Here is a 15,274-nt window from a genome sequence, read left to right on the forward strand (position 1 = left end):
TAGATACCTACCTACAACGTGTTGAAATGAAATGATCTTGTTGTTGCTTAGAAATGTTTCATGTTCTTCTTCCCTCTGAGCTTGGCTTCAGATGACTCTTACACCTTTTGTGTGTTCACACTTATTCCTGTCAAATTTCTACCATTCCTTCATAGCTCAGCTCAGAAATTTGGCCATATAGCAATCACTTCTTAGAATGGGAACAAATGTTATTTTTATTATGAAAAGTGGGTACATTATTCCTCCTTTATCCACAGTTTCTCCTTTTGCAGTTTCAGTTACCTACAGTCAACCACCGATGTCACGACTTGAAGGCTCAGTGATCCCCTTTCTGACTGTATATCCCAGAAAATCAATAGTAGCCTAACACTATGTCATATGCATGTCATTCATCTCATCAGGTGGACACTGGGTCATCTCACATCATCACCAGAAAAAAAGTGTACAGTACGATAACAGATTTTGAAAGGGAGACAACATTCATATAACTTTTATTGAGAATCTTGTAATTATTCTATTTTATTAGTAATTAGCATTGTTAATTTCATTCTATGCCTAATTATAAAATAAGCTTTATTATAGGTATGTGTATATGTATAGGGAAAAAAAAAACATAGTATGTAAAGGGTTGGGGGCTATCCATAGATTCAGGCACCAACTGAGAATAAGGATAAGGGGAGAAAACCATACTTATATTTCTAAAACTTGAAATTTTACCAGAACTTCCCAAAGTGTTCAGGATAGAGAAAAAAGTATGAGGCAAGATGGTAATACTGGTGCTTTCCCCAGTGTCTAGTTACATTGTCTCAAGTCTTTAAGTAGAAAAAAAATATGAAAGGATAGAAAAGTACACTGATTAGAAACGTACTAAGGAAAGTAAAGTATTAGCATTGTGTTTGAGATTAAAAAATCTAGGAGAATTGTACAACATTGGCAGAAGTTGAAAAAGTCCAAAGATGGAGATTGGAGGTAGAGTGATTTTATGGTAAAGATAAAATTGATCTTACCCACTTAGTTCTTGCTTTAAATCTTTTGATCTTAATTATAATTACAATTTATCAACACGGCATCTTCTCTTTCCTTAATCTTTAGAAAGAAAACTTCCTTATGTATCATTGAATTTTTTATCTTTTCCCAGAAAATACATGTCTAAGTGACTATGTTGAGTTAATCAATGGTTGAACCATTTTTACAAAGTGAAATGAAAGTCATTGATATTTTTTAAAAATTCAGAGTAATAAAACTTTATACCCCATCTAGATTCAAATTATGCAAGATTCAAATGATCCATAATTTATCTGATTCAAAATCTGAATCCTTTAGGAAAACGTATCTGTCCACAGATTTCAATGAGTCTGATGCTGTGGACCATCCAAAGATCCAATACTAGTACTCGGGGTCTGGAATTCTTGGTATGGATTTCCTTAACTGCATTCCTTAGCCCAGAAGGCCTCAAATTTTACCTGACTTTTAAATCACTTGGGAAACTTAAAAAAAAAAAAAAAAAAAAAAAAAAAAAAAAAAAAAAAAAAAAAAAAAACCCAAATGCCCAGGCCAGGCCACATCCTGTTCCAATTTAAGTCAGAATCTCTGGTGATATTGATTGCCCAGGAATCAACACATAAATGTTTTAAACCCTCCACCAGGTTCCAAAGCACAGCAGTTTGAGAACCAACACACAAGTCTCTTTGACACTTAGTGGATCTAACTATTGTGTGGTCGTTGATTGTTTTTCATAATTGTGTCAGAAACAATAGCTAGGTCTCGGCTGTAGAAATAATTTAGTTAACATTATCTTAGAAAGAAGTTAAATCAGAGGTATGCATGACTTCGCAATGCTTCCCCTGGCTCCACAAGCAAATGCGATTTCTTCAGCGAACGCCAAGGGGCGCCCTCTCCCTCCCCGCTGTACCTGGAACGCCTTTCCCTTGCCGACCGCACAAAGAGCCCGACCTCCTCCCGGGTGACATCACAAAGGGCCGGTCCCCCGCCCCTTCGGCGCCACCACGTGTGTCCCCGTGCTTAACCGCCACCCGACTCAGTCCCTCGCCGGCGGGTCTGGGCAGCGGAGGAGGGTGGTTGGTAGTGGCTGGAAGCTTCGCTATGGGAAGTTGTCCCTTTGCTCTCTCGCGGCTAACCCTCCTCCCTGGTTCTCCGCAGCCGCTGTCGGAGGAGAGCGCCGGGGGGCGCGGGCTGCAGCCGCGGCTGTTTCTCCCAGCCCGGGCGGCCGCGCCGCTCGGCAGGTGCTGAGCGCCTCCAGAGCTCCTTTGCCGCCTCCCTCCCCTGCCCGGCCGCCTGGCTGCCGCAGTGCACATGGGGTGTTGGAGGTAGATGGGCTCCCGGCCCGGGAGGCGGCGGTGGATGCGGCGCTGGGCAGTAGCAGCCGCCGATTCCAGCTGCTGTAGGGCCACGAGCCCCGGGAGTCCCTGCGAGCCCCCGGCTCAGCCATGGGGACCTCCGCGAGCAGCAGCACCGCCCTCGCCTCCTGCAGCCGCATCGCCGGCGGAATTGGAGCCACGATGATCGCGGGCTCCCTTCTCCTGGTGAGCGCTCCGGGGTACCGTGGGTGGCGGCTGCGCGGAGCACAAGGAGCTGCTCTCCGGGAACGGGGCGGGTCCCCTGACCGCTAATGCAGGAGGTGCGGGGTCGAGCCAGCTGGATTGGCAGGGTTGCGAGGGAAGCCAACACAGCGGAGGGCTCCTAGTAGGTCATTTGGGCTCAGGGCTCAGCTAAGACTTGGGAATGTAGGCGAATTGTTTTCCTTGCAGTCTGGTTGCGCTGGAGGAGGCGATAGAGGTGGCCGCCCGGCTTCCTGCGCATTTCAGGGCTTTTTTCCCTACTCGGCCTACCTCTCACCTTGTACATCTACCCTCACTCCGACATCCCCACAGCCCATCGACCGCTGCCCCTTCTCCATGGTGAGGGGTGGGAGCTGCAGTACAGGGCGCCGATGGCTCGCCGCTTTGTTGCAGCTGCAGTGTCATGTCGGGATGCTACCGCAGTGGGAGAGCGGTACCGGTGCGCCTCGGATACTGGAGACCGCTCGGTGCTTCCGCTCGGTGCATTCCGGAGCAGGGCACAGGCCGCCCCTTTCTTCATCCATCTAACATCTTTCATCTCTCCTCCCACTTGGCTCGGGTGGGTCTGTTTCTGAACGGAAAAAAAAAAAAAAAAAAAATCCTTAGATCCATTCTCAGGCGCCTTCAAAGCACACCGGCTTGAAGCCAGTCAGCCTGCTGGCGCCCGGTGGGGCTGGGGGAGGGGAAAGAGATCTACATAAAGGAAGATTATTTCCTCCAGTCTTTACTATTTTTCATTTACCTGTGGTTAGGCAGGTGACCCTGCAGGATGATGCAGGCTCCTTCAGCACCCAAATTGCATCCACACCTGGGGCGTGCCCTATGCGTAGTCTTCCATCACCTGTCTGACCAAAACCTGAAAACATCCTTGACCCAAAACTTACAACTTCCCCTAAGTCCCTTCCCCTTGTTTCTCATATTGGGTGAAGGGGTGAATTAGAGGGAAGAAATGGATGAAATCAGACCTTCAAGCCAATCAATATAAGCTTCCCATGCCTATCTTTCATCCCTGCAGGGAGGATGGAGGTTGTTAACTAAAAACCAAACAAAAATGAAAACAAACAAATAAAGAAACAAACAACAAACAGGCTATTTTCATGGCAGAATTGTGGAAGGGAAAGGCAGGCTTGCTGTCTCCTTCGAAAGAGCTTGCTGACTGGCCAGCCAAAACCTGCTTAGATCCCAGGGCACTGCTGTTGCCATGGCCTGGGAATTCATCCTACAGACACTCTGGTTCCTTGTGTGTGTGTATTTTAAGGGGAAGAGAGAGACTAAAGAAAAGTTTGTTGCTGTTAGCATTTATAATGAGGCAAGTCCAAGTCTCCCTACAGAGTCTCTTTTCTGCCCATTTATAATAATGGTAAAACCCAGGTTTGTATCCTTGAAACAAGTATGGTTAGCAGGAAAGGAAGTTCTTGGGTGCTGAATATGGATTGAAAATCGTTGTAGAAACATACTGAAGTCCATGGAAACACCCACCCTAACACGGGTGGTTAGGTTTGTTAAAGAATTTTCCTCTTTAAGGCCTTAGACCCACTACTCTAACCCATCACATGTTTGCTGAGTGCCTCTGATACATCTGATTATAATACTCCTCAGAGTCCACTCACTGAGTGAATTGTAAGGTGTTATGTAATATTCATTTATTTTACCTTTTATCATGAGATAGGTACTTAAAGAAGGGTTTCAATGTAATCAAAGAGTAGGTTTTAACTAACCAAGAAAGGGTCTAGCTCCTTTGCTTACTCAAAATTTGTGCACTGAATTTGTAACTTAAGACTAGAGAATATGGGTGAAATTTATAATGGGGTTTAGAGGCAATCTCAGAGTGATAGCTAATCCAGAATTCCTTCTACTGCTGCTAACTATAATAAAAAGGCTTTGCTTAAATTCATAGAATGGCAGGATTTTGATGCCTATCATCTTGGGGGATGATTATTGCGTTTCCTCCTTCATGGCCTTAGATGTACTAAGCTAAACCACCACATCTTTATTGGATGCCTCCAAGACATTTGATTATAATACTCCTTATAGGATCTACTCCATAAGATAATTTTCTATATATCTCCCCAGATACATAGTTGGACTGAGAGGGTGTGCCAAGGATCACCAGGGACTGTGTTATAGCCCTCAACCAGGGTGGGGAAGAAATCTTTTGTCCTTTCTGTACCCACTTTACATGCCCCACTCCTCAGGACAAGCTTTGTTTTTTGTTTTTAATTTAAATATATATATATATTTAGCTGCTGACAGACCTCTTGGGGTGTTGAGAATTGAACCCAGTACCTCACACATGCTAGGCAAGTGCTCTACCACTGAGCCACAACCCCAGCCCAGGACAAGCTTTGTTAATGTGTGAAACAATGATCTCACTACATTGTTCTGTAGAGTATTTATTTATTCATTGGGAATCTCGATTGAATCACAATGACGGACACCAGGTACCTCAGGGAAACATAGTGAGGTACTCAGAACACCCCGTAGTGGGGATGTGGGATGGTTTGATTAAGCATTTATATGGCTTCTAACTACCCCTCTTCCTTCAAAAATCTCCCTTTTTGTGTGACAGTCTTTGTTATCGTCGTTATTTTTATGACACTTCCTTTTTTTCTCTCTCTCTTTTCTTTTGGTGGGGGGGGGGGGAATGAACCCAGGGGCACTTTGCCCCTGAGCTACCTTCTCAGTCTTTTTTACTTTATTTTCTAAGTTTTGAGAAAGGGTCTTGTTAAGTTGATGAGGGTTTCATTCAATTACCAAATCTGGCCTTGAACTTGTGATCCTCCTGCCTCAGCATGTGCTACCACACCTGGCTTTGTGACACTTTTTTTTTTTTTTTTCCTTTTTGTCGGAAGACAGGGTCTCACTTACGTTTCTTAGGGCTTCATTAAGTTGTGAAGGCTGACCTTGAACTTGCAACCCTCCTGTCTTAGACTCCTGAGTCGCTAGGATTACAGGCATGTGCCACCGTGCCTAGTAGCCTACTATAGGCTTTTAAAAATACGTACATATACTGGGGTTGTAGCTCAGTGATAGAGTGCTTGCCTAACTTGTGTGAGGCACTGGGTTTGATCCTCAGCACTAAATGAAAATAAATAAATAAAATAAAGGCATTGTGTCCATCTACAACTAAAAAAAACTTAAAAAATTAAAATATGTATGTGTTATATGTATGTGGATATATGCATGGATATCTAGAGAGCAGTTGCTATGTGCCAGATAGATGCTTTATATACAGTATCTCACTTATTCCCAACATCTCTGTCAAGCAGGTGATATTGTCTTCATTTTACTGGTGAGAAAACAGTCTCCAAGAACTTCTTTAGTTCGTCCTAGGCCACATAGCTTTGAAGTAATGGCACTGGGTTGGAACTCCTTAATTAACCTCCTCCCTCAGCCCTGTGCCACATTGCCTTTTAACAACTTCCAGTTGATAAAAAAGTGCATTAACAGAGAAGGGTCACTGGGGGAAAACTAAGGAGGTAGTCTGGCTGGCTGTAGAATGTAGTGAGAATTACATGAGTGCCTTTGGAAGGAAGTGTTCTTGCCTCTTCCCTTTTTGCTTCTGATGAAAGTAAAACACAAACTGAAGACAAGGTATGTGTTCCAGACCAAAAGTCTGGAGACAAGGTAAAGGAGACCTTTGGTTTGTGTTAGTTCAAAGAATGCGCTGGAAGAGCTTACCCAGTGCAAGCCAGAGATGCCTCTTGCCCTCAGGGAGCTTTCTGGTACAGATGAGTGGAATGTCAGGAGAGAAAAGAGCCACAACTGAGAACACTGGAGCTGAACTTTTGGAAACTATAATTTTTCACGGCTTTTGGATTACCAATAGGACCGTTTGCTATATATCCGGGCCAGCTGTGTGTTACAAAGCACCCACTATTTGTTTTTGTCACTGTTATTGAGACTGGACATCTAGCTTATTGCTACCTTCTGACCTTCTTGAATCGGTGTCCTAGCATATTGGTTCTTTGTTTTGGCTATTTGACTATGCAGATGTGTAGTGGTCTGGTGGGGGCTGACATGCCAAATCATGTCAAGACATGGTGGCAAATTCATGCAGAACTTAAAATTAGAGCTTATGTTTCCGAAAGATTTTCTCCTGACACTACACTCCTAGAGTCTAATAACTGGAAAGGAGCCCAAAACCTCTGATCTGACACCCTATATTTCTTAGTTGAGAGAAAAAGAACATAGTTTGAAGAAGGGGATTTTTCTGCTCCATGTTAACAAATAAGCCTACATTGAGCATCCTCTCTGAGTGAGGCACCTACCTAGGATGTGGAAATCCAGAGAGGAACTGGAATTTGCATCTTGCCACGAAGGTACAATTTGTAAGATCTGTGGTCATCAGTAGTGCTGTTGGGTCTCACTTGCTTATCTGGAACCGGTGGATGAGTGTCTTAGATTCAGGGTAATAAAAAATGTGATTGATGATAATATCTTTGAAATACCTGAAGTAACTTCTGTTGTTAGTCTGAAAATCAGAGAAAGGCAGCACTTCCAATTTGAGGAAAACACTTTTCCTCGGTAGGGAAAGTGACTTACAGGAAGTCAGGAATTGGGAGGAATTGGCATCCCAGAACTTGTATTGAAATGAAGGATTCCTGACTTTCTCCACGAGTCATGCCTGTTGTCAAAATGTATAGAATGGGTTCAAGCATTCTCATCTGAACTTCCCAAAGGCATATGTTTGAATATGCCTCAGTCTAGTCCAAAATAAGCAAACCAATCTCCAGTGTAAATAAACTACATGAACAAACCAATTCATTAAGAAGAAAAACAAGCTAGGTTTGGTGGTGCATGCCTGTAATCCCAGTGGCTCAGGAGGCTGAGGCAGGAGAATCGCCATCACCAGCAATTTAGTGAGGCTCTAAGCAATTTAGTGAGACCCTGTCTCAAAATAAAAATGTAGAACAGGGCCAGGGATGTGGCTCAGTGGTTAGGCAACAAAACAAAAAAGCAACAACAACAACAACATCAACAAATCTCCTCATACTGACATGTATATTTCCTTAATTAAAGAGAAAAAAACAAAAAACAAAAAAACAAAAAACTAAGACCAAATAGGCAGAGTTCTACCAACTGCTGACATCACATATTTTAATATAGCTAAATTTGGACAAAGTCTGTCAAGTTGGATATGGGAAGCACAGTGAATGCCATATTTTCTGGGATAATTTGCAGTTTCTTTCTCTGGGTGTTTCTTTGCTGGGTAGCTGTAAGGGATTGTGAGCTTCTGGGCTGGCCCTGGCTAGTAGCCTGCGTAAGTCTGTGCTGGAGGTCACAACGTGAAACCCTGACCCTTTAACCTTGCACTTGACTCCATCCTCCACGATAGAAGTAAAGAGGCTCCATTAGTTTTGTGCTTGCTCAGCAAGAGCTTTATAAAACATATAAACAATAATTGGCTAAAGTAAAGTTTATTAATTTTTTTTTTCTTTTTGTGACGGGAAATGGTCAGATGCATCATCAGACTATTCAGGGGTGGGTATGAATCCAGTGACTTTTCCTTGCATAAACAGCTATGCCTATTTTCCAGTAAGCGCTAATATTCTTCTGGCCTTCTTCCCCCAAGCAGGCTTGGCAAACTGCAGTGATGCCAGGTCACCAGCAACTTCTTGGCAAACTCAGGTGCTTCTCTTCTGTGGAAAGAGGAGCCTAGATTATCTGAGAGCTTTGGGCAGGTGTCTAATGATCATCTGGAGCAGATTCAGTCTGGACCATTAGATGTCTGTTTAACAGAATGACAACCAAAGCCATAATAGGAGTCAGCTTGGCCCCCCAAATTGAATTCCCCTTTAGTGTTAGCAGGAAGCTGAACTTTGTGGCTGGTGTAGTAGCAGCTGCAGAGCTTTGGTTCTTTAGGAATAAAGGGTGTGATCATAAATGAATCCTGGCCTTTCTCCAGTGTTTATATTTGTCAAATACCAAAAAATCAACAAGAATCTTAAATTGGCTTGTCTGTTGCCTCCTGGCTTTCCTACCACCTTCCTTTTCTAGCCTGAAGTTGAGAGGAACAGAGCCCAGGCAGATGCTACAACCTGGGAGGAACCTGGCAGATGTCAGTGAGTATGGGCAGGACCAACAGTTTTGGAGAGGGGAGCTCACTGATATTTAAATCCAGATAGCACTGATATTTGATCCAAAGCAGTAGTGATCTCACCATTCTTAAGGGGCACTAGAGGTCACCAGGAGGGTTTTCATATCAGTGTCCTGGCTATGGAGAGGACAGATATTTGCAGTGAAAGGAAAGCTATGCACAGAGGGGACTCAGGCAGGTGTGGGGCCAGGCAGCACCTGGGTGGGTCATCGGGGTACTACTCTATGCAGTTTCATCTTCTCTTCAGAATATTAGAAAGTTATACCCAAGACTGTTCTAAACAAATGACAACAAAGAAATAAAAACAAAAAGGAGAGAGAGGTTTAGTTAGCTAAGTCGTAGCCAAGTCTTTTTATCTAATATTTATATAATTTTCCATTTTTTCCCCTGCTGCCAGAACTGCTTGGTGGCTCTGTTGTTTGGCACCATTTGCACATCTGTCTCTTTTGGGAGAAGGAGCATGAGCTTAATGGATTTAGAAGAGAGGTGGGGAGCAGGTCCACGAGTCCTGGAATCAAATAAAAGCAGTTGTGAATTCAATAAGGGCTTCAAGGGGAGGGACAAGAAAATGCCTATTAATGTTAATCATTGATATCGATGGCTCTAGCCTTCATTTACTGAGTGCTTATCACTGATGTTGAATACCTTCCACAAACCATCTCAGTAAATCACACAAGTCCCCAAGGTAGGAGCATTAACCCCATTTTACAGATAAGGGAATGAGGTTTGAGAGGGTTTATGTTCCTGCTTTTGACAAGTACTGTAGAGAGGATTCAAATCTAGGTCAGTGTGGCTTCATACACACTGCTCTTTCTGCCAAGTTGAAGGTAGGGGCCAGACCACTTGAATTCACCAGAATTTTGTTTTCTGTTCATTTTCTACGCAGAAATGATCTTACCAGAGAGTTAAGTATGCTCTGATGAGCAGCTCTGCTCCATGATGGTGTTTGGAAGTGTAGCCAAAACTACTAGTAAGAGTAACTTGTGTGTGGATTGAAAGGGGAGGGTGTGGAACCACTGGCAAGCATTTTCCTATGGTGTGACTCTCATGGGCAGTGGTACCATGGTTAAGATGGAAAGCTACTCCTGCAAATTGAAATGTTATAAATAGGGAATGAATGCTTTGCCTCCCTGCAACTTGGGTCACTTTGAAAAGTATTTGCTTAGTGAGTAACAGTGTGACATGGGTTCTGCTTAGTAATGTAGTTTCAACTCACTTATGCTAAGAACCTGAGGGCTTTTAGGAGTTTTTTTTTTTTTTTTTTTTTTTTTTTTTTCCTTGCTGTCAGCTTAATTATTTGTATAGGGTAAGTGCATGGGCTTGGACCGTCTGTTGTTAATATTTCCTTTGTTCTCTTCATTTCAGGTCTCTTAGAAACTGGTTTAACACTGGGATTTGAATGGTTCCACCAGTGTTGGGTGTGTGAGATTGATCACACTTACTGGTAGCATCCTCTTCATATATATCTCTTTTGTATATTGTAGGGATTGAGTCCACCAGGGAAAGACAGAGGGTGAGGGGAAGTTGTTTAATTGCTGGTACAGGAAAAGTGGTTGGAATTCTGATCTCCTGAAGAACCTTATGACAGACCATTATCTCATTTCTTCTAGATATGGCCAGCTCTACCAATGAAAAGTAGGAGAGGTAGGAGGGTTGGGAAGGCAAAAGGTGACAGGTTCCCAGAATAATTTAATTGGTTATCATCCAACCGTAGCTCCTTTTTTTATGCCTAGAAGTCCATGGCTCTTCTTTTCTCTTGGATTTAAATCGTTTACCTGTTTGTGTGTGTGTGTGTGTGTGTGTGTGTGTGTATGTGTGTGTGTGTGAGAGAGAGAGAGAGAGAGGTTTCTGTCACTGTGACAAAAATGCCTGGAGAAAATCAATTTAAAGAAGGAAAGTCTTATTTTGGGTCATGGTTTCAGAACTTTTGGTCCATAGTAATTTGGCCCCATTCTTTGGGCCTGAAGTGAGGTAGAACATCATGATGGAGAGGGTGTTGTGGAGTAAAGCTGCTCAGCACATAGTGGACAGGAAGCAGAGAAAAAGAGAGGTCAGGGTCAAGATAAACCTTTCCAGGGCATGCTCCCAGTGACCTACTTCCTCTAACTAGGTCCCACTTCCTGAAGTTCTCACTACCTCCAAAAATGGTATCAGTTACGAACGCATCAATGTATTAATCTGTGATTAAAACCCTTCTGATCTAATCATTGCCCAAAAGCTCCACTTCTGAATATTGCTGCATTGGGGACCAAGCCTTCAACACATGAGCCCTTGGGGAACTTTCCAGATCCAAACCATGATACTGGTCCAGGAAAAATTACAGAATGGACAAAGTGTGTGTGTGTCTTTCTGTCCTCATGTTCAGGGGCTAGTGTTGTTCTTCCACTCAGTTTCTAAGAAAATGGACAGTGTGCTAATCATCTTTGTATTTCTGGTTCAATGTCCTGACACATAGTAATTAAACAATAAATGTTTGTTGGATGGTTTCCAGAAAGATATTGCCTTACATTAACTCTTTGTTCATTCTAGACAACTTAGGGGTAGTTGGAGGTTGGGCTACACCTCAATACTTTGAACTGCAACTCAAGAGTACCTGAGTTATTAAGAAAGAACATTTTAGAACATTTAACATAAGCAAGTTGGCGAACTCAGAGAACCTAGTGGATACAGAATTGTCTTTATGTGTCCGACATATTTAGTTCTCTTCCTTGACAATATTTATGTATGGTTAAAACCAGTGTGTATGTTCTTGCTGGTGTTTGATTTTCCTTGTGTAGCTATTTTCTGTTCTCTTACAGAGATATATTTATATTTTTCATTTATTTAATGAAATTTATGTAGCATCTATTAAATGTCAGTCATGGCTAGAATCTGGGTATATGATAGTGAATGGTTACCCACAGTCTCCCCCTCTTGGAGTTCCTAGAAGGGTGATGTTTAATAAGAAGGAACCAAATACAGAGCAGGAGGAAGAGTGTGCCAGGGGGAGGGAACAGCCCAAACAAAAGAAGGAGCCACCATGTTCAGGGAAGGGAAGGAAAGCCATTGTGTTTGGTGTGCTTAGTGAATGGGGGCTTAGATTCAAGTGAAAGAGGCAGGAAGATGCCAGATCATACAAGACCTCTGAAGATGTGAAGCCATCAGGATGTCATTCAGAGTGCAGTGAGAAGCAGGATAATAATATGGCTTGAATTAAAAAGAAATTTTAATGATTCCTTTGTGTGTTTTATTTTTGCAGTGCTGGGGATGGGCCTTAGGGCTGGGATGGGCCCCAGGGCCCTTGTACATACCAGGCAAGCACTTTGCCACTGAGCTATAGCCTCAGTGCCCCCCTCCTTTTTTTAAGGTCACTCTGGCAGTTTTGTGGAGAATGGATTAGAGAGGGGCAGGCAGTGTGGGTGCAGGAGGCCGGTTGGAATTTTTTATAGTAGTTTATGGTAGAGATGATGGTCTTGGGCTGGTGGATTAGAGGTATAGAGTAGAGAGTTTGGAGTTTGCCTATGGTGAGATAGAAGGGGCCAGGTGGTTTTGAAGTAAAGCAATGATCAAGGCCTCCTCCCAGGTTCCTAAGTTGAGTGTCTATGGTGGGAAGAACAGACTAGAATAGGAGTGGATGAGATTGGGAACCCCGACACCCGAGTGCATATTAAGTTTGAGGTGCCTGTGATTCACTTCAGCTCAGGCCTTCACACCGGCCAGTTTTAAAAGAGCCTCACCCCCTGATTGGTGTGTTGGGACTTCCTGCTGTTGTCAGGTGCTGTTCTTCTACCAAGCAGTCTCTGGACAAACCAATTACTCTTCTTCCTTTTGGGCTGTTTCCCCGAGGTGTATTCCTCAAAGTGGACTTGCTGGATCAGAGGAAATGAATGAACAGTTTTATGACTTTTGCTGCATTTTGCCAGATTGTTTTCAGGAAGACAATTAATACAAAGTGCCACCAGTCAGCCATAAATGTGCTTTCTACCCTATGACCTGCCAGCAGTGGAGTTTATCATTTTAATTTATTTATGTGCCTTTAACATAGATATTTAAGGTATTTGGTTGTGCAGATTGCCTTTTGGTAGTTGCTGGAGATGTCACAAATTTATGCATATTATGATTACCATATTATGATTTATCTATATTATAATTAATTACTCATGTAGTCCTCTGTCTCAACTGTGGATTAAAGTTATGTTAGTTTCATTTACATTAATTCTTTATACCTTTTTGATTATAAGCTTTTATTAACTGTGTATGGAATGTATTTTTACAGTTAGTATTATATCAAACATGAACATTTAGGTTTATATTGTTATATCTATTTTCTCTTTTTGGTGTCTGAATATTTTTCTTGTCGTTGGTGTTCATTTTATTAGTCAAAATTGATCCCTTAACAGATGAGATAAACTATTTCAATACTTTGAATTTTATAATTTTTTTTTTTTTGGTACTGGGGATTGAACCCAGGGCTGCTTAACCACTGAGCCACATCCCTAGCCCCTTTTATATTTTATTTAAAGACAGGGTCTTGCTGAGTTACTTAGGACCTTGCTAAATTGCTGAGGCTGGCTTTGAACTCGTGATTATCCTGCTTCAGCATCCCAAGCAGCTGGGATTACAGGCATATGCCACCATGCCCAGATGAATTTTATAATTTTATCATTTTAAAAAAAATTGTTCTACTTAGTTATACATGACAGCAGAATGCATTTTGACACGTCATACATAAATGGAGTATAACTTCTTATTCTTCTGGTTGTACATAATGTAGAGTTACACGGGTTGTGTAATTATATATGCACATAGGGTAATAATGTCTGATTGATTCTACTATCCTTCCTACCCTCAGACCGCCTCCCCTCCATTCACTTCACCCTGTCTAATCCAGTGTACCTCTGATTTTCCTCAGCACCCCCTTATTGTAAATTAGCATCCACATATCAGAGAAAACATTCAGCCTTTGGTTCTTTGGGATTGGCTTATTTCGCTTAGTATGATATTCTCCAGCTCCATTCATTTACCTGCAAATGCCATAATTTCATTCTTCTTTAAGGCTGAGTAATATTCTATTGTGTATATGCGCCACATTTTCTTTATCCATTCATCTGTTGAAGGGCATCTAGGTTGGTTCTATAATTTTATCTTTTAAAGGTTGGGTTTGTTAACTTTTCTAGGCCTTAATGTTCTATTTGTGGTGAAAAATTACCTAAGTGTGTTCTACAGGTTATTTATGCAAGTTCTGTGAGTAAAGGACTGTGTGGGCAAATACATTTGAGAAGGGCTGCACTCCTATAATTACCCATTGTGGTCAGCTCTTCTGCAGGGCCTGCTGGAGCCAACAATAGGTTGATATTAGTTGTGTCTTTCCACGAGAAGGTTATAAAATAAACATTGCCTCAACTTCAGACCAGGATGGGTAAATTATCTGTAAAGTGTCAGAAAATATGTATTTTTGATTTGGGGGTGGGCATATGTTCTATGTAGTAATTATCAATTAATTCTGCCTTTATGTGTAAGAAGAAGAAACCCTAGGCAATATCTCAAAGAATGAACATGGCTGTGTCCCAATAAATCTTTATTTGTGGACATTTGAAATTTGAATTTCATACATCACTGAATGTTATTCTTTTTCCCCCCCAATTATTCAGAATATAAAAACCATTCTTAAGCTTGTGAGCTATACAAAAACAGGCAGATGCTAGAGTTTGCTTACTTATTTTTTTTTTTTTGCGAACCATAAAATCATTAACATCTTAGAGGACTGGATCAGGGAAACTCACCCTGGGAAATGCCTCTTTAATTGCTACTCCAGTTTTCTGAAGTGTACTTATTAATAGTAAATCCTTCTTCTCTCTTGTGCTTTCTCATTTGCTATTTACCACAATTTAATTTTAAATGTTTTGAAAATTGTCCTATGTTTCTCTTTTAAATTGTTGCCATGAAGCCTGTATTGTTTTGTTCTGTAGTATGCTCCATGTTCAGGAGGGTGTGTTTCAGGATTGCAGCTTTTTAAAATCTGGAATTTTTTATACATTTCTCAGGAATCGAATATTCGCATCTTAATTGGGATGTGTTAAAAGATTGTCGAATTCTAAGGGAAGCTCAGATATAGTAAGATAATTCGATGAGAGTGATAATTAAAATGACCAATATGTATGATTCTGATTCTCAAAACAGTCTTTGAAGAGGAGGTATTATTCTTACTTCCATTTCACTAATGAGGAAGTGGAGACATAGAAGTTGAGCCACTTGCCAGGGTCACTCATTATTAAGCATAGAAGAAAGGCTAGAGTGTTTTTTCCTACCTCCCACCAGACACCATATTCTCTAGTCACACCAGCTGGAGTTGGTGTCAATTCTGACACTGTCTACCTGGAGACAGCATCAAATCCCATAGGTTGAGGGCTTAGTTGAGGCCACATGACTGGCCCCCAGTTCCAATGCCAACAGCAAGTCCCAGGTTATGATCTGTGCCTCTGATGGATCAGCTATAAATCAGGGTTCCTATGACCCCCTCTTTGGATTCAGGTAATTTGCTAGGGTGAGCTCAAGAACTCAGGGAAACACTTTAGTTACATTTACTGGCTTACTAATAAAGGATATTATAGATGAT

The 15,274-nt window shown here is 42.0% G+C and overlaps 1 protein-coding gene and 1 long non-coding RNA gene across 3 annotated transcripts in view; one reads left to right on the forward strand and one right to left on the reverse strand.

Moving 5' to 3' along the window:
• The first annotated feature begins 2,019 nt into the window (after positions 1-2,019).
• TNFRSF21 (TNF receptor superfamily member 21) overlaps positions 2,020-15,274 on the forward strand; it is a 67,132-nt gene continuing 53,877 nt past the window's right edge. Inside the window, exon 1 of one of the 2 annotated variants that reach the window (XM_079147147.1) lies at positions 2,020-2,543. In XM_079147147.1, the coding sequence (XP_079003273.1) occupies positions 2,448-2,543 (96 nt within the window). In that variant the 5' untranslated portion in view covers positions 2,020-2,447. The remainder of the gene's footprint in view (positions 2,544-15,274) is intronic. The other variant, XM_079147146.1, reaches the window with a different exon arrangement.
• On the reverse strand, positions 4,818-12,951 carry LOC306665569. Its single transcript, XR_013765072.1, has 2 exons — positions 5,401-12,951; positions 4,818-5,177 (listed from the first exon to the last, which is right to left on the reverse strand). It is a non-coding gene; the product is annotated as an uncharacterized lncRNA (long non-coding RNA).

This window comes from Sciurus vulgaris, assembly GCF_902686455.1.
Source record: "Sciurus vulgaris genome assembly, chromosome: 7".
In the NCBI taxonomy this organism is placed as follows: Eukaryota; Metazoa; Chordata; class Mammalia; order Rodentia; family Sciuridae; genus Sciurus; species Sciurus vulgaris.